Source organism: Pelodiscus sinensis, chromosome 17, assembly GCF_049634645.1.
Source record: "Pelodiscus sinensis isolate JC-2024 chromosome 17, ASM4963464v1, whole genome shotgun sequence".
Lineage (NCBI taxonomy): Eukaryota > Metazoa > Chordata > Testudines > Trionychidae > Pelodiscus > Pelodiscus sinensis.
The window spans coordinates 4,838,510-4,858,485 of NC_134727.1; the positions used below are offsets into that span (position 1 = coordinate 4,838,510).

General features: G+C 43.4%; 1 protein-coding gene across 1 annotated transcript; it reads right to left on the reverse strand.

Annotated features, from left to right (window-relative positions):
* Positions 1-3,352: 3,352 nt before the first annotated feature.
* NPM1 (nucleophosmin 1) lies at positions 3,353-19,628 on the reverse strand. Its single transcript, XM_075900149.1, has 11 exons — positions 19,472-19,628; positions 18,697-18,776; positions 16,727-16,846; positions 14,781-14,874; positions 13,964-14,067; positions 12,128-12,195; positions 11,076-11,127; positions 8,483-8,572; positions 7,797-7,904; positions 4,909-4,983; positions 3,353-3,705 (listed from the first exon to the last, which is right to left on the reverse strand). Exons 1-11 carry the CDS (start codon positions 19,533-19,535, stop codon positions 3,667-3,669), a joined length of 894 nt encoding a protein of 297 aa, XP_075756264.1. The 5' UTR covers positions 19,536-19,628; the 3' UTR covers positions 3,353-3,666.
* Between the last annotated feature and the right edge of the window lie 348 nt (positions 19,629-19,976).

The following is a 19,976-nucleotide window of genomic DNA, read 5'->3' on the forward strand; positions in this document are numbered from 1 at the left end:
ATTCAAAGTCGTGAAATGGACAACAATTGCAATACAAAAATAAGGTATTTCAAAGCTTAATAATTAGGGGAGAGCACCACCAAAGATGATCCTTACCCAGGACCCTGCTTGGTCTAGGCTGGGCCAGCCCTGGTCCTACTGAATCCTTTCACTGCATCTGTACTTACATTCTCTCCATTTTGAAGGAAAACTATCCTGAGGTGCTAGCAGTCACAGGCTGTGTCTACACACCAGCTTTACTGCAAAATAACATAGTCCATATCTACACAAGCAGTTATTGCAACAATGTCAAAATAACGGTCAGAGGACTTCTTACTCCAACTTCTGTAACCCTCATTATATGTGAAGTAAGGAAAATCAGGGATGGGGAGGATGAGTGCTTTATCTTGAAATAACTGCTGTGAATTGCATAGCTGGAGTCAACATACCTTGCGCCGATTTTCTGGGGAAGTCCCACAGCAGGAGAAATACTCCCCTTGCTCCTTGTGAAAGCCAGCTTAGTACCAGCACTGACATAGAAACTCACTAAATCAAATGGGAGGGTGCCCATCTAAAGCAAACCCCGGAGGATCATCTCCAAGGCATCCATCCTCCTGCAAGTGGAGATGTGGCCCTAGATACTTGTTCAAGGTAGCAAGCCCATTGAAAACACTCATGGCATTGGCTCAATATCCCATGGGGTCTTAAGGCATACTCTGTGCACTCACTGGAGAAACATCTTAATGGATATTTACAAAAATAACTTCTGAAGTTTTGGGCTAGGATTGGAACACTATGCTCTGGGGCAGGAACACCCAGGCACACTTAGGCCTTCCTGTCAGTTTGAGCTCCCAGGTGTTTCTCCTCCCCCCTTCCCCCCCCCCCCCCCCCCCAAGACTGCACCTTCCTGACTCCCCCACTAAGACTGCCTGCTTCCCCCTTAATCTTTGGCTCATACCAGCAGACAATACAAATCTGTGGTATCAAGTGTCCTAGGTATGCTATCCATTAAAACTCAGTTTAGCCAAAAGAGCAACTTACTTTCTTATTCAGATTTGGTATTTTTGTTTTATGAAATGAAAAAGTAACCACTATGCACAGAAACTAACATAAGATGCCCATTGGGCAGTTATCGAGACCTAAAAGTGAGAAGCCTCTTTTGAATGGTAGCTAGCTGGTGCAGAGACTAATCAAGAGACTTGACAAATACAAAAGAGCAGTGTTTTTGGAAGGTGGGCTGGTTTTTGCAAGAAGGCTGCTATGGAGGATTTTTATATGTACAAGGATGGTGTTCCAGGTCTCTGCCTCAGATACAGGCTGGCAGGCTAATGCAATCAAAACATATACCTCTCAATGGATTTCAAGGACCAACTGCTTCCTCTTCACCCAATTGCCTAGCTGAAACCTCTTGGTCTGTGCTTCCTCCACTAGCCTTTCTACCCAGCTCAAGTCCCTGATGTGCAGATTAAAATACTGGATGCCTGTGGCAAGGAAAACTACATCTATGGAAAGAGAAAACTGCCAGACAGTCATGGCATTCTGCAGACCATGTTCCGTTTGCAATGCTCAGGAACTCAGTTGGTCCTCTTGTGGAGATCAACTGAATGGATCAAGTGAGACAAATCTTTGCAAAGAGGCTTTGGACTATGGATTCTTACCAACTGTTTTTATAGACCAGTGGTCCCCAACCTTTTGTGGGCAGCCGGGGGCAGGGCCATGTAAGCACCACACATCTGGGGCCCAAAAACCGCTTGGGCCCACCCTGATCACTTGGTGGGTGCACAAGTGCCCCAGCAGGCACCATGGCACCCATGGGCACCACTGTCATAGACCATTAGCTTGCCACACAATCCCGTTGCAGATATACTGAAATGCATGGAGGACCGTTTGCAGTTTTTCTTTTTGGAAAAGGACTAGTTATGTTTTGGAGGAAACTTTGTAAAAGGGATCCAAGTGTGATAGAACAGTTATCTTCAGGTATATTCAAGTAGCTTAGAAGTTAGTTCTTTAACTCAAACCCATTAATACTAAAAGTTAACTGTTTCAGTACTAAAATATCCAGCTAATGAGTTTACCCCAACATGCCTCAACTCCCCAGATGCTATAAGCATTTTCATTCCACAGCAAGAATTAGTCAGTGTGACAGGGCCTGTGCCAACAGGGGGGACAGAGGAAGTCCCACGCCCAGCCATACTCCAAATGCTGGGCTAAGGAACTCAGCTCAGCCTGGATTGGATGCTGGAGAGGATGGGCCTCTAGCAGCTCCAGAGATGAACCAGCCACAGATATGGACAGCAGTGGCCATGGATAAGAGACCGGAACAAGCCTCCCGAGACCCATGGAATGACTTTCAGTGAAACTGGAGAACCCCCAAACCTCACGGATCACCCTACCATCAGAAAAAGCAGGAATGTCTGAGGGAGCTCAGGCATATTGGTGGGATTCCTCGCTGAGCTAGCCAGGGCTGTACAGACAGCAGTAATAGCACACCTCTGTCAACACCCCCCTCCGACCAGGGTGTACATACACCACCAGTCAGGTATACAGATTTTAACCTAGAAGGCCATTCCCTGTTTTTGTTGGCGATGTTACTCTGAGCCCTCCTTAGGCTATAATCAATACTGGGGCTAGTAATAGCTCTACTTCATCAACTTTACCTTTTCTTAAGATTTTTGTTTTATATATTTTGCCGACTGCTTCATCCACATTTTCAGAATGTGATTTGGAAAGGCATTAACTCACACCAGACACAGCTTTAGTCCAAAACTCAAAAGCTTGGCACTCGGGGTATCTGTACAAAGGATTAGCTATTTTAATGGTCAGAGAACAATGATATCCAAAGACTTGGAATAATGCTCTAGTGTCAGATGGAGCTGTTATATGCATGGCACATATCCACAAGTAGTGTCAAAATCTTCTGAACCGAATTCCAAGAATAGGCCCTATTAAAGGATTTCCTAATGTAGCCTCCAAAACTTTCAGTCCATTGGTCTTAATGTTTACTCCAACCCAGAGAACACTGGCATGCCACAGTCTCCTAGTAGGAAGGAAGCCACTTGGGAACAGCCTGGACAATTAAAGAAGCCTTTTCTTCAAGTAAGTGCAGCCAGGATGAATCCGCCATTTCCCCCATCACTTTCTGTGCTGTTTAATAATTGAACACCTGCTAATACTCACATGTAATCAGTGGTGCAAGTGTCGTGCTCCGTAAGGCTGACCATCTTCAATGTGTCACTGATTCATACAAAGTCACTGTCCCAGCCTCAGACTTTTTTCTTTTAATCTCATTTCAAGACAATGTATTTTGCACCTCAGAAATTAAAAGCTCATTCAATACACAGGCAATCCCTAAGCCCATAAAAATAAACGATAGTACTTTATCAAAATACTAAATTTTATTTTCACATGTACATTTAGTTTCCCCACCACTTCCATTTGTCTGACCACCACCTCTGCTCTGCCTTATCAAAACATTCCACACATACGTAAAATGAAGCAAGGGTGGAGTCCCGTCTTTAAAAACTAAACAGGCATTTTGGACAACACATTCTTGGCAAAGTATTCTGGACGACATTTATCAGACGCTGTAGGGAAAGTTTTTAGCATTTATAAAAAGGACAGCCAGATATTAATGGTTACAGAAATAAGACTGCAGATTTTAATGAACGGTTTAAACTGTTTTCTTTCTTACAGAGTCTGTCTCCACTGCCAGAGAGCTTGAATAACCTGAAAATGTACACAAAAATGTTAGACATTGAATTAAGAATGATCCAATTACCTAACAGTACAATTTGGAAGTAACTGGACTGAACTATGCCTGTAAATATGAAGTATCTTAAAAATCAATCCTGTATTTCTTTACATTTATACTATTGGTTAAAAGTATTAACAGTAACAAATGCTGCAATCTGAAAAGAGATGTGTAGAACACATGCTAATTTATGTTTTTGGATGTTTGCATTGAGAAGTTATCTTCTGAAAAGTGGTATTTGAGGCACAACAACAGGCAAAAGCAAGCTTCTACTCTGCTTTAGTACTAATCACAGCCACAAGAACTTGAAATGATTGCACCTCAAAGCCTTGTACAAAGAGGCACAGAACTGTTGATTAAATAAAAAAATGTGGCACCAGATCTTTGACACACTATGCTGAGTATAAGTCATGTACTTTGTTGAACCAAATACTTAAAAATAAGTTATACTTCTGCACACTAAGGATTTAAAGAGAGGCAAAGAGGAAGGGTGTGGACCAGCCAGGCAAATATTGGCTGAACTCTGTCTGCCCTGACTTAGTCCCAGCTATGAAGAGGATCTGACTTAACTGCTTTTAAATATTTTCTTTCAAAAACCTATGACTTTGTCAATTTAACACCTTTGAACCATGGAAAAGCATAAAACCTTCTTCCAATGATAAAATTCAGGAATTTTGATAATGGTCAAGCAATAACTAATCCCCTACCTTCCTGATACCAGTTTCTGGCATGCTCTCTCCAAAGAGAGGGCTTTGGAAGACAAAGAAATAAGACTGCCACAATGCCTATTGCAAAACAATTCCCCCTTCCCACCCATGCCGTAACAAAAGAAAGTTTAAGAGCAGACTAGCCCGAGTCGCCAAATTCAGCAGCAGGGAAAACCACAGTTCATTTCCTTAGCCAATATGGTGCCAAAAGGAAAATTCTGTGGGTTAGTAAGCAAGAGATAATTTACTAACCATATAAAAGCTGGAAAAATGTAATAAAACATTAGCTTTTTCATCTTAGCCAACTAAACCCTTAAAACAGTTTCCATTTGTTTAATGTGAGGTATTGTTTGTGGTTTGTAACCCTTTGCAACAGTCCAAAGTTTGTAGAAATTAAAAGCGGAAAAGAATCTATAAATCTTAGAACAAAAGTTCTTTTGGATTTTTCCAAGCCACAGTAAATTTAGTTACCTTCTGGTCCTGGGTCCTGAAACAATTTTTAACATAGTTGACAAATTTGGCTTCCAGTTTAGGAAGGGCAGAACCCTATTATAAAAAAAAAGTTCAGTGTATGTAAAGTCAATGAATAGACAGAAAACCCTTGTGAGATGGGTTTTAAATCCTTAGTACAAATAAAAATGTTCAAAGTGAACTACAGTATCAAGAAAATCCTGTAATCCAAAGTAATTTAAAATATTTTCAGCATTATCAAGGTTCTTTTATCAAATCCATTACCCTAGTATGAGGCCCTTGCATAAGTAGTTGACTCTCCTTAAAATACAGGGATAATTCTATCTATAATCACATTTCAGAGCATTAGAGGCCAACACTTTCATAGCATAGATCAGGGGTGGGCAATCATTTTTGATGGGGAGCACTGCAAGAAAGTGGTCACGGGCCGCACTCTTCGATATTAAGGGAGGAAGTGTGGGATCTGGGATGGAGGTTGGGTGCAGAAGGGAGCTTGGGATAAGGTATTGGAGTGCAGGAGGGAGAGTGGGGCTTGGGTGAAGGAGACAGTTGTGACATAGGGTAGGGAACTGGGGTGCAGGAGTTTGGGTGGTAACCTAGGGTGGAGGGGAGTGTGATCTGGGAGAAGGGACTGGGGTGCCAGATCTGGGAGGGGGTATGGGTATACGAGGGGGGCAGAGGGTTTGGGTATGTTGAGTGGGGGTGGGGACAGAAGGTTGGGGAAGAGAGGGGCTAGGGTGCTAGAGGCAGGCTCTGGCCAGACTTACAAGCTAGCAGCCCAACCAGCCTGCTTGCCAAACTAAGTTTCTCAGCCTGCCTGCTTGCCTCGTGCCTGCATAGCCATGGGATTGTGGGAATAACTGAGCCTGAGGGGAAGGCGACTTGGTGCTTCTTGTGCTGCCTGTTGTTCAAAGCACAAGCAGACAGCCGAAGGGATTGTGCTGGGAACAGCAGGTACACCTGAAGCCTTATATCCTCTGCTCCAGGCTCTCAGTTTTTAAAGAGAAACAGCCCTGTACCCACTTTTCTGAGCAGTGTGTGGGGCAAGCAGGGGAGCCTGTCTGGGGCTCCCTGCAGTGTCCATAGGCTGGATCCAGTGGCTTGGAGGGAAGAATCTGGCCCGCAGGCCTTATTTTGCCCAGGCCGGGCTTATATTGCTGGCTGTTACATATCAGCATGCACCTAAGTGTGAGGCATTCTACCAAGTTGGAAGGCATCTCTGGGATTCAATGTGCAAGCAATTTGCAGGGACATCCAGGGACTTAGGTCTTCAGCACTATTTTCCTTTAAAAATAAACATCTATCTTGTATAATCCTAAGGCAAAAATACTGGTACATTTACACTGTTAGATATTATTTCATCTCAGGGAGTATCTGTTAGTCTGTATCTGCAAAAATAATTAGGAGTACTATGGCACGTATGGCCTGTTTTTGTAGCGTTAAGGGCAGTGATATACCCGAACAATGAGCAAGCTTAAAATGGAAGTTTTTCTTTCCACCCTTAATAGAATCATAGAATAGCAAAACTGGAAGGGACCTCTAGAGATCATCAAGTCCAGTCCCCAGCTCTCATGGCAGGACCAAAAGCAAGGTCTAGATCATCCCTGATATCTTGTCTAACCTGCTCTCAAATATCTCCAGTGTTGGAGATTCCACAACTTCCCTAGGCAATTTATTCCAGCGTTTAACCACCTTGATGGTTGGGAAGTTTTTCCTAACTTCTAACCTAAATCTCCCTTGCTGCAGTTTAAGCCCACTGCTTCTTGTCCTATCCTCAGAGGCCAAGGAGAACAATTCCCCCTCCCCACTGACACCCTTTTAGAAACCTGAAAACGGCAATTATGTCTCCTTCTCAGACTTCTCTTTTCCAAACTAAAGAAGCCCAATTCCTTCAGGCTTGCCTCATAAGCTCATCTTTTCTAGACCTTTAACCATTTTTGCTGCTCTTCTCTGGACCTTCTCCAATTTCTCCATATCTTTCTTGAAATGCGGTGCGCCCAGATCTGGACACAATATTCCAACTGAGGCCTAATCAGCGTAGAGTTACTTCTTGTGTCTCTCAAAACACTCCTGTTAATGCCTCCCAGAATCACGTTTGCTTCCCCTCCTCCCCCGTGTCACTCGCCTGACTCTTATTTAGCTTATGGTCCACTATGAGCCCTAATTCCCTTTCTGCAGTACTCCTTCCTAGACAGTCGCTTCCCATTCTGTATGTGTGAAACGGACTGTTCCTTTCCAAGTGCAGCACTTTGCATTTGTCCTTATTAAACTTCATCCTACTGTTTTATACTAAATGTTAAGGCAATTATTTTAGAACCAATCTTTTGAAATAAAGTGGTCAACAAGACTTTTACCTCTGAGCCAAACTCTGAAGGACAAAATGCTAATATTGAGTCACTCTGCACTACTCAGATCCCCAAATGCACTTCAAGTTAAATCAGATGTTAAGGGTGTGTTTCTTTGAAGGCATCCACCTTCATCTATAGAGCAAGACAGAGGGCATAACTCAGTCTATGGAACCCTTTATTGAAGGTGATGAATGAGGAAGTACACATCTTAACAGATTCTCCTCAAGGTTCTCCAGGGCTACACCAAACTTTATTTACTGGGCCAAGTTTTCAAACTTGTGCATCTGTAACACCAATTAAACACTCAAATCTGATTTAGGAATTGAAGTAAGTCTTTAGGGGTACAACTTTAAGACAGCTTGATATTTAGTTCTGAGCACACAAATACTGAAGATGAAGACTGAAAACATGAAACCCTGGAATGCCATTTTCATTTTGTCTTCAGTGTCTAATTCTCTCCCTGTGGGTAGCATTGCTAAGCTACTTGAAGACAGTGACAAACCGCTCAATTTGGTGTAACATCAAATAGTTTAAACTCACCTTTTCAAGGGTTGCCTGCATCTTTGCTTTAATCTCCTCTAGTGAAAGGGGTACTTTTGGTGATTTTGGAGTTTGTGGTTTATTTTCCTTTTTATTAGACGCTGGCGTCTGAAAAAAAAGCAGTTTGTTATAATCTTTTGTAAAAAGTTAGCAACTGCAAAGACGCTACTATAATTCATTTACTTCAACTTTTCTTTTTTAAATAGTTATAAAACATTGCTCAAACTATACAAAGGAAGTCACTATATACACAGAATATACTGGACATCACAAAGTATCCTGAGACCAAACACAGATGTTAATACTCAATGAATTCCTTCTTACTCCAGATTTTACTTCCAATCTTCAATAAACTATTAGAAAAGGTATCAAAATAAAAAATTACGTAATTTGTGCCCCTTCTTTCAACTGGTGACCTGCTTTGATGGGGAACATGTATAAACCACTCAAGCTTAGAGTGATATTTATGTTACAAAAATTTACTTAGAAAATACTCAACTAAAAATAGGTGCCTGAATGGTAATTGTAGCTTAAAAAGGTTTAGACCCAATCTCTCCTTTACCATCCTTACTTCACCTATCTGGACTAAGTTCAGCTACCTTTCATCCCAAATACAAGCCCAGCAAGCTACTAAAAAGCCAAATGTTAGGCCAAACTGAAAATTTACATTATATTCAGTCACTCACTTTTGATTTAGGGGCTGGGGTGGACGGCTTAGAATCTTTTCCATTCTGCTTTGATTTTGGAGTATTTTTTGCTGACAAGTCCTTGGCAGGCTGAAATTACAAGCATTTTACACTTAACTTCACACAACACAACAGGAGAAAAGCAATAAATAACCACAAAGAAGTAAATTGCTCTGTTTAGTAACTATCTTGAACAAAAACAAGGAGTCCAGTTGCACCTTAAAGGCTAACTTTTTTTTTTTAGGGCATAAGCTTTCATGGTTGCAGCTCGCTTCAAAGACATGAAGTGAAACAGCTGGCAGGGATTTATACATGCATACAGAAATGGGGGTGTTATATCAGCGCTAATGATGCGAATTCAATCAGAGCAAATATGACCCACTTCCAAAAGTGATCAGATAAATTACTTTATCATAATAAACTAGCCATTCCCAATCCCTTATTCCGAGGGATAGAGCCCTGTGTAGATACAAAAATGTGATCCACATTCTATCCACATCTGTCAGGCTCAATTCATCTGACCTGCAGTCCGGATTTTACTCATACCCAACAACAAATCTGGAGGGGAGAAGGGGAGCACAGGTAAGCAAGGAGGGGGCAGGGCCAGCACTCAGGCCCTCTTGCAGCGAGATTTAGGACACAGATCCTGGAACTACCCCTCGCTCCACCTGGCAAGGGAAGAGAGCTGTGTGGATATCTGCTCCACTATCTGTGGATATCTGTAGATATGCAGGACTCTATTGATGGTGTTAAGTCTGCACATGAATTCCAGCTCAGCGGTTTCACTGCTGCAGCCTGGTCAGTCTATGTCCACAGCAGCTTTCCCTATAATCTTAGCCACCCGGGAGAGATTCAAATGCCACCCAGCTGATTAGCAGAGCATTGACAGCTGTTAGCATACGTTTTCACTAGTGGTGTTACATCCGCACATGCCTCTGCACATCAAATTTATTCTACACATGGATGGAAACATTGGTCCACGGAGGTCAAAATGTTCTATTTAATGTTTTGTGTAGAGACAGTGCCGTTTGTCCAACTGATATTGGAAATGAGACTGCACTCCATTTTCATTATGGGTCTTACCTGACCAAAATCCTCTGCCCCATGTCCACATTTGCACAGCTCACCAGCCGCGTGGAACTGCATGCAGCGCATGCGCAGTCAGAGCTATGCATGCGCTGACCGCACTGCATGGCCACGCCGGGCTAAAATCTACTTGCAACAGGTGAGTAGATTGCCTTAACTGTCAAGCCCTGCACCTTCGTACCAACTCAATTTCTAGAGTAATGCTTATGCCTACAACTGGCAAAGTACTGAATTATGTGCACCCTGTGATGATTCTATTTCTACTGTTGCATGATTGATCTGAACCACTCTGGTATTTAGCAGCTTTGATCTAGCACACATGCAGTTTAAGAGTTGTCAAAATATACCAAGAATTAATATATGTATCAGCATGCAAAGAAAAGATCTAGTATTAACTGTATTAGTTTAAAGTAGAGGCTTTAACAGCTGCAAATACAAACTGAATGAAGAACTATTCATATCTAATTACTGGGTGAAATTATTCTGAATTAAATGAAAGCTGGTGGTTTCATTTTCTGTATCATGCTGATAACCTACATGCATAGCTCTGAAGTAAGCTGACTAGTTCAGTTTTTGCATTACCTTAAATCAGTGGTCTCCAACCTTTTAGAGGATGAGATCACTTTTTTAATTTAAGTGCAATCCAGGATCTACCTCAAACCCAAATACTTTTGCCCTACCTCCTTTGTGCCTCTTATCCAAGGCCTTGCCCTTGCTCACTCCATCCTTCCTCCCTCCCATCAGGCAGGGGCAGAAGGTTGGGGCACAGGCTCTGGTCTTTGGCTAATGAATTTGGAGCATCAGAAGGGCTCTGAGCTGAGCCTGGGGCAGGAGTTGGGGTGCAGGAGGAGGTTCACGGTCAAGCTCTGTAAGGGAGTTTGGGTCTAGGAGGGCTTGGGAGGAAACTTCGGGTGCAGGAGAGGATACATGATTGGGACAGGGATTCAGAATGCAGCCTCCAGCTGGACACTGTTTACCACAGGTAGCTCCTGTGTAGTGAAATGGGGCTAAGTCAGGCTCACCCCCTACCCTAGCCCTGTGCCACTCCCAAAAGCAGCCAGCAAACTCTCTCCATCCCAAACCCTGTTGGTGCCTCCCACCCCCTTCTGTGGAGATAGACTACAGGGTGGGAGAGGGGAACAACTCCACAGCAAAGGGCAGGAGCTGCACAGCAGTGTGGTGGTGGTGGGGGGGGGGGGGGGGGAGGGGAGAAGCAGCTGAAGTCCTGCACTTGATAGCCTCTTGGCCAAACCAGTCAAGATCACCTGTCAGAGGCTCCAAGATCTACCAGTAGATCCCAATCTACAGGCTGGTGACCACTGCCTTAAATGCTCTCAAAGTTGAAATTGATTTCATAAAATAAGCAGCAAGCTACAATAGTCATGTGTAGCTGAGAAGTTTCAACTACCTATATATCTGAACACCGTTTTCATTATAATTTAGCTGATACTATAGATATACAAGTTATCAGAAATCCAGACAAACATTGTCTCAAATATGAACTTACTTTTTTCACTGGAATCTTCTCTTCCTCTTCATCTAAGTCATCATCATCATCACTAAAATTAAAAATTCAGTTACTTAAACAGCCTACCCCCAATATGTACATAACTATGTAAATTAACCCACTTACTACTGTAGTAATTTGGGAAGTTAATCAGAGCAGCTCACTAAGATATACATATCCACTGTATTTCATATAAAATAAATGTGCAAATTGCCACTTCAATTACATACAACCCTTCAGTGTTGTGTGTTTATAAAATAGAAAACACTTGCAAAATATTCTACAAAACTGTTCAAAAACCAAGAGATTTAAATAGTCTAAGGGTGTCTGGCTTAAAATTACTTTCTTCCCTTCTTTCAGACCTCTGGAAAAGTTGCTTTACTTCTACCCACCACTGCATTTCCCCTAACACTTTTTCTTACTCCCTTTATTACCATCTGCTGTTAGAAAACTTTAAAGGGGATTTGCTGGACAAGGGGAGGCCCCTCCCCTTAAGGCCCTTACTGCCCTCTGGGACTAGAGCTCCAAGGCTCCACCACCACTAGGGTCAGATCTCCCTGCTGTGTTGACCACACAATGGATGTAAGTGACCAGCCAATTATCTGATAAACTTTTGCTTATCAGGTAGGTTGACTAGTCCCACCCCTCCCCCGTTGCGGGGGGGCGGGGGAAAACCAGCTTAAAAGCCAGTTCTCCCCCCCCCCACATCATCTCCGGGGGTGAGGGTGGTGGACCAGGGGGAGCTGCAAATCCCATTGAGGCTGCCATTTATGGACTAGTCAATTAAATTTAATATCCCTTAGCCTCTAACAAGATTCCCAGCCCCACCTTTGCTCTGACCACACTCTTGCCCCCAGCCAGACCTCCTTGTTCCTGGACACTAGAGTCCAGAAACATCCATGGTCTTACCAGACCATAAAATCCCAGTTTAGGGAGGTACAATCTGCAAGTCAAAATATCTTGATTCTAAATTATGCATATTTTCATGCTCTGAAGTTGCTACTACCAAAAACTAAACATTTAAGAATGTACTGTAAAAATAAGATACACACTCTTCATCATCTTCATCCTCATCATCTTCATCGTCATCGTCGTCATCTTCAGACAATTTTGCTTTTTTCTTTAGGGGAAAAGAAAGTTTTACAAGTCTGGTTACAAAGTTTAGCAAATGGTTTTCTGAATGTACAATACAGATGGTACACAAGCTGATCGGAAATTTGCTCTTCCCATGAACAGTATTATCTAATTTACAAGATGAAAGTCTTTTCTATAGCGTTGCACCAGTTTAAAGACATCACTCTTCAAGTCAAAATTAACCCAGTGCCAGTTGTTTCTTGGCACGGCAAACAAATTTAACCTTCGTATTGGTAAATTTAGACAAACTAATCCGATATTGGTTTAAAACCTACACAAAAAGCTGTTTAATAAATTAAGTTGAAGTTAAACCACTGAAACATTTATGTTATGTAGAAAAAGCAGTTCAGCTAATACCAATAAATTAAAAGCTTTACCAAATCCATTTAAGACCCTGTCATGATTATGAGGGTTAACCAGCAGCCTGGGGATTAAGGAGTTAACTACACCTAGCCAGGTGGAGTGACCAATAGGAATGTAGGTAGGACTTTCAAACCAAGACAAAGGTTACTTTGTGTCCTGATTTTTATAATAGGGGTGAGATTTCCCAAAGGATCTTTCCCCTAATCTTGTTATATTTGGGTGGTGGCAGCAGAAGTTCTATTCCCAACATCTAGGTTTTTAAGTTTTTGGGGGAAATTTTATACCAAAGCCTGGTAGATAAGGCTTTGGGGTACACTTGCTGGCCCCCACTTCTGCATTTATCATGCCAGAGTGGGGAAAGCCATGGAAGACCCCCCCCCTAAAAAAAGCCTGTCTAAAATGCTGGAATCAAGATACATCACTGAAAAGTGAGGTTATTGATAACAATAAAGCAAATGAGAGTCTACACACACAGAATAAAGAGGCTATCACCATGATGGTGCAAGAAAGGAAGCACAGCATAAGGTAATTTAAATGTTTATGCATAAGCACCTTAATCCATATACTCTACAACTGTATCTACATTGACACCCTTTTCCGGAAAAGGGATGCTAATGAGACAAGTCGGAATTGCAAATGCCACAGGGGATTTAAATATCCCCCGCGACATTTGCATGAACATGGCTGCCACTTTTTTCCAGCTCGGGGCTTTGCCGGAGAAAAAGGCCAGTCTAGACGGGATCTTTCGGAAAATAAAGCCTTTTCCGGAAGATCCCTTACTCCTGATTTTAAGAGGAATAAGGGATCTTCCGGAAAAGGCTTTATTTTCCGAAAGATCCCGTCTAGACTGGGGCTTTTCTCCAGCAAAGCCCCGAGCCAGAAAAAAGCGGCAGCCATGTTCATGCAAATGCCGCGGGGGATATTTAAATCCCCCGCTTCATTTGCAATTCCGACTTGTCTCATTAGCATCCCTTTTCCGGAAAAGGGTGCCAATGTAGACACAGCCTACAAGTATAAGCCAGAGCTGGCAAGAAAAGCCATTGCCAAATCTGGTCCCAATGTGGTTAGAGAAATTAAACATATGCTCACCAGCTTGTTTTCTTCCACATTGTTCACAATTGTTACACAATAAACCTCAGAATTATTACACTAAAAAACTGAAAAATACTAGCCATTATCAGACTGTTGAATATACTTTAGAACGATGTTTGAGAAAATTTTAGGACTGAATGTCGGCATCCAAGTACCAGGTAACCTCTCTCCTGTAGCCATCAACAACTTAAACGGGGTAAAGAATGGAGAAAGCATTTGCTTTCCCTGCTTTAGATAGCAGTGACAAACTCTTCCAGGAGAAAGTTTTGAACATACTTCATAAGTAACCTCAACTCTACCTGTGGCGTTTTAGCTGCTATTCCACTTGCTGGTCTCTTTGATGAAGTGTTTAATATCTTAACTTCATCGTCCTCATCTTCTGACTCTGGTTCTTCCTCCAGTGCTAAGAAACAACACATGAATATTTTTGTACAAGGTCCCAATGGTTGACCATATTAGGGTCACCCAGAGCTAAGGAAAAAGTGATCTAATTTTTAAATCAGATAAAACAGATCATTGCCAATTTTCTTCGGACTGGAGTTCCTTCGAAGAGTTTTAAAATTAAAAACGCAAAGAAACTAGGTTTTAACATTAAACAGTCATGTTACCCAAAATTCAATCTAACTATTTTTGGTCTCTGTCTACATTTAATTTTACAAAACTGCATTATCAATTAATGTTTCAGTGGATATAGGATCAGTCATATATGATTAGTGCAAGTGTAGCGTCCTTCCACAGACAAAGATTAATTAACAATAACTAGATGCAATTCAAATGGAAGCATCTTAGGGCGAAGGAATGGCCATCTCTTAGGTGACAGGTTTTATTCAGCTTCTCTGGAGAGGGCTGGAGACTCAAGCAGTGAAATTTTCCCAGAAAGAGTAAACAAAGAAATTTGGTGTTAATGACAGCATTTAAAACCAAAGGGTTAAAGAGGAACAATGGGACGAGCTTTTGTAGCAGAGGGGTCGTTTTCGGCCTAGTGAGTGTCCAACACGAGGAGCTTCACCTGCGCTGTGACACAAAATACCAATTTGGTCATCTTTGAAGGCATTCTTTATTTGTAGGATTAATGGGAAAGTTTTACTTAAAAATGCATTGTCATACAATACATACCTACAAGATGCTGGCCACTGACATAAACAGGCCCAGAACCACTTTTCAACCTCAAAACGACTGGAGGTGTAATCTCAAAGCCACCTAAAGAAACCTAAGGAGAAAGTATGTGTGTTATTTAACAGATTGATGGCAAATTAGTGAATATTTGAACACCAAGTAAGTAAATGCCCAAAAAATGAGCCAACCAAAATGCTGCAGAAACAATGAAATGGTAGAGATGAGAAAGCTGTCATTAACAGAAATGCAACAAACCAGTATCTTCTTCGTTAGGAGCAGTTGAGGAGGAATTACTGGAATGCTCAGCAGGCATAATTTATAATCCATGTACCAGTGGTACCCACTCCAATACCTCTACCCCTGCTGTAAAGCATGGGTGGGAACCTTTTTTGGGCTAGGGGCCACTAACCCCCAGAAAAATCAGTCGGGGGCCATACACAAGTGAGAACCAAAGAAAAAACCCTCACTGACTGAGGAGACAGACACTCCACACATTCCCCTTGCACCAGGCTAGTACACTGTGCACTCCAGCCCCGTGGGAGGATGGTGGGGGAGCTGGCACTAGCAATGTAAGTGACTTGTTTACTATCCAATAAGCAAAAGCTTATCGGATAGTCAATTAGACCCTCAACTAGTCACTCCCCCGTCTCCCGCCGCCTGTCAAGAGGCAGCAAGTGAGGATGAACAGGAGCCGGTACTGGGGGAAACTGGCTTAAAAGCTGGTTCCCCCCAGCACTGTCTCTGTAGGGGCGGAGAGGGGGGGAAGAGAAGGTAGCAGGAACCGGGTGAAAGCCAGGACAGCTGATTCCTGCCTTGAATTAGTTATGTCCCCCTCCCCCCCCACCCACACCCGCCTTTTAAATTTATATGGCTCGTGTGCAGTGGGATTGACCCTGCGCAGACTAGCAATTAGCTGTCCCTGGTTGGGATTGGGTTCCTCCTGCTGCACTTTAGCTGGGCGCTAACTTCGCTGCGGCTCCCGCACTTATCGACTAACCAATGGAAAATCCATCAACTAGTCAATTAAAATAAATGTAACATCCCTAGCTAGAGCACCAGCACAGGCTCCCCAATGCTGGGGGGAGCTCTGAGCCTCAGGGGCCAGATCCAGACAAGCCAGGGGCCACATCCAGCCCCAAAGCCTGAGGTTTCCCAACAATGTAATGTTTTGTAGCATGTAATTTATTATACTACAATCTTTTACTTCTAAACCTACAACCAAAGACTCAAGTGTTCTACTAGCTGCAATGAACAGGTAAGACCAAGAGAAGCTTGGCAGGTATCTAAAGCTTAAGAGTTCTCATCTCACTATAGACTCACATCAATATACAGGTTGTGTGGATTTATCAGAGTCCTCAATTCCACCTTTACAGGGAATACTTTGAAGAGATAATAGTAATATAGACTTATAAACCACTGTGGAACCCAATGTCTTTCCCCAAAGGATACACATAGAGCTCTACAAGGCTAACGAATAAAGCAACAGAAACTTAAACCTAACGCATGCAGTCCTGACTGAACACCTAGATGCACATCAGCTGACTACTATGGTTTCAGCTGTTTGTTTCTAAACCATTTTGAATTAAGGCAACTTACTCAGATCCAGCTGAAAACAAGACAAGCTTCCATTAAGAGATTTAAGAAACCTAAGACTACCCAAAAAGCTTTCCATACTTTAATTAAAATGGAGGCTTTATAAAGTTAAAAATTCTTCCATATTTCAAACGAAACCTGAGTTATACCCATATCCAAGAACCTGAGAATGTAATGACCAGAGAATCATGAAGAACAAATGAAACAAATATTTAAAAAAATTCTTAACTTCAGGTGTTAACGTGAGAAACAAGGATTTGCTTTACTATGATTTCCACTGTGTTAGTATGTCTTAGTGAGACTATTATTAATAAACTTTGGTGTGAAGTGGTAATGTACAGGCTTGTCCTTACCGTAGGCTGTACTGACATTTTCAAAGATGCCAGTGTGACCTTAATAGGGTTCCCTTCATAGTCCAATGCCTCAGCTTCTATGACATGCAATTCATCTTTGACACCAGCACCCAAACTAACCTATGCAAGAAGTGAAATATATTATCCTTTCTGAAAAGCTGAACCACCATTCTAACTTGTAAAATTATTACGATAAACTTTTACATTCAAATACATCTTCAATACATTCATGAGTTTAATATTTTTATCTTGTATGACATTTCTTGTTTATGTTTTACTATGTTCTGTAGCTTTTTTTTATATTGACCTTGTAACATTTAAGGGACAGGCTACTCTTTAAAAACTTACTATGTACTAATAAATTACTATCTGTTAAATTATGAAACATCATATTATGAATGTTGAATACTTCAGAACAAATTCTCCATAGTGATGCTGCTCGAAGTGAAGGCTGTCATTCCTCCATACTCATGCAGTTAATGTGATCAGTGTTGAAGTGTGGCTAGGAGGCAGGCATGCTGCTGGCAAGTGGCCTTTTTTGCTTTTGTACATGTAACCTTAGCTGCTAGAAGTTTGTGTATGTAGAACAATAGTTTTTTATCCCACGCTAACTGCATTAGAGGCAATACCTTTTCCTACTGTTAGGATTGTAGCAAAACAGTCGCAGATACAGAAACTTAAGACAGTATTTTTTACTGTGAACTTTCTTAGATCATCCTTGACTTAAAATACATTTGATTCCAGGGAAACCATGCTCATTTATTATGAGAAACATTGTTCTAGTAATGAACATATATGTTCATCTGAGCAGGACATTATAGTACACTAGCACATTTACCTGGTGTTGCTTGGCTCCTTAAGGAGGGACTCAAAGCAGAGGGCTGGGAATTTGGGGCGTGTGCAGGAGTGAGATGGGGTTTGTGTGTTTATGTAGGTAAAAGCCTATCCTCCAAAATCTGTACCAGGGCTGCTTGCTCTTTCCCCTTTCGGAAGGAGCAAAGCACTCCCCAGTCAGAGTGAGGAATGCAGCAAACTTTTTGTTTTCATATGTACCAACAAGTTTTATTAAATAAAGTTAAAAAAGTTGTTTTGTGTATTTTATTTTGCATTTCTATTAAAATATAGCATGAGAATCTAATAGAGAAACGCAGCATTCACCATTTTCTAACATACGTTATGCTATTTAATAGCTTAAATAAGTCTGTATATATAGTGTAACCTGGCTAGCATAAAACATCAAAAACAAGAATGTATGTAGTTGCAAATCAAAATATTTTCATAAATTGAAAATCAACATCTTTATAAACCCACAATTAAAACTGTGTATTTAAATTGTGGTTCCTTGCTTGTCATGATTAAAATCAGTGATTTAAATCCCTTCACCCTGCTATGGGGCAAAAGTGAAGTTGTACTACATCAAGTCTTACAATGGAAAATACTGAATTGTGCGACTGGCAAATAAGTGAACAAATTGCTTAGTAACAAAATATTTAAGCTCAACATCTGGGTGTTTTATTTTAGAAGTGGAGAAAGATATAATAAATACTCAGTTTGTATTACAAATCCCTTTCACTTTTCCAAAACAGAGTTCCTCTGTACCAATCTAGAATATATGTTTATTTTAAATGTTGGTTTCTCTTCATCTTCACAAAACAAGGGTTCTTAGGCAATTACTGTTGACGACTTCAAAAATTATGAAGAAAAGCTAGTAAAAATTACAGACAGAATAGAAAAGTTTCATATAATTTTACAGTGACCCCAAATTACTTTTTATAGTAGTATAATAGTTTTTTTTATAAATGTCACGATGCAGCACCAAAACACAAAGAGACACAGAATTCCATGCTGAACACAGCAGGACAGGCTGGGAGAATAATTCAGTTATTCACATGTATTGCTGCCCACCATTGGGAAAGGGGAAAACCATTCTTGCAGCTCTCCCACGTGCGTTTCCTGAGACAAGGACTTACTGTTCTCAGTGACAGCTGGTGTTCGTTTTCCTCATCATCCACCTTGAAATGAAAGTCCTTATCTGCTTTTAGCTCACAACCTGCAAGAGACACAGGGCGAGTAGGTTGGCGATGAAACGCTGCGTCTCTCCGCTTCCGCAGCATCCCCAGCCCGCGTTTCAGAAGTCTGCACGCGGGTGCAAAACGCAGACGCCTCCGCAGGCCACACCCCAGCCTGAGCAGCGGAAAGCAGCCGGCGCAGTCTGGGTACCGCAGCTCCCCGCGGCCAGAGCACGTGGCCCGCCCAGTGGGTCACCCACGGGGCCCGAGGGCGACCTGCACCAGCTGCAAAGGGTCTCGCGGGCTGGCCGGGGGATCACGTGGTAAATACGCGCCCCCAGGGTCACCCCAGCGCGTGCTCTGCCGAGCGGACGCGGCCCTTCCACGCGCTGCCACGTGCGCCCCAGGCGCGTCCCTAGGAACCAACGGCCGCCGCGGCATTCGGAGGGGGGAGGGGAGAGAACAAAGCGCCGGGCCCTGCCAGGAGCTGGAGGCCGCAGCAGGCGCCACGTGCCAGCGCGCGCCACGTGGGGCGGGGGAGCCCGCCCCTAGAGCCATCCCCGCCACCCCCCCCCCTCCCTCAGGCCCGCCAAGCCTGGTCGCGCGCCCCCACCTCACAGCCCGGCCTCTGGAGCGCGCGCGACAAGCCCGCGCGCGGCCTGGGCCCAAGCGGCTGCGCCACACGCACGAGGCGGGCGGCCGCGCGCGGCGAGGTGGGGCGGCGAGGGGGGGTTACCGAAGAGGAAGGTCTGGGGGCGCAGGGGGCCCATGCTCTCCATGTCCATGCTGCTGTCCTCCATGCTCTCGGGCCTGCTCCTCCGGCGGGCAGCGGCAGCGCTCCGGACGGAATCGCACTAAGGGACGCCTGCTCCCCGCCCACTCCCATATATAGTCTCGGCGCTCTCGCGAGAGCTGCGCCCTCCAGCCCCGCCCCTTCCCCGGGATTTCCCCCGCCGCCGCGGCCACGCGACCCCCGAGCGCCTGCGCCGGCCTCGCTCGCGTGCTCCTGCCCGGCCGCGTGAGCTCTCGCGAGCTCTGCCCCCTCCCACCCCGGCCAAGGGGGAGAGGGGCGCCGTGTGTTCAAAATGGCGGCGAGCGCCCCTCCCCCCCCCCATGTCTGTGCTGCAATTAAACAGGCCCTTCACCCAGACCCCTTCACCCCACGGTGTGACGTCGCCGGGGAGCCCTGCTCCTCCCAGTGCTTGGGGACCCCAAAGTGGGTGGCCACCAACGCGCCCTCC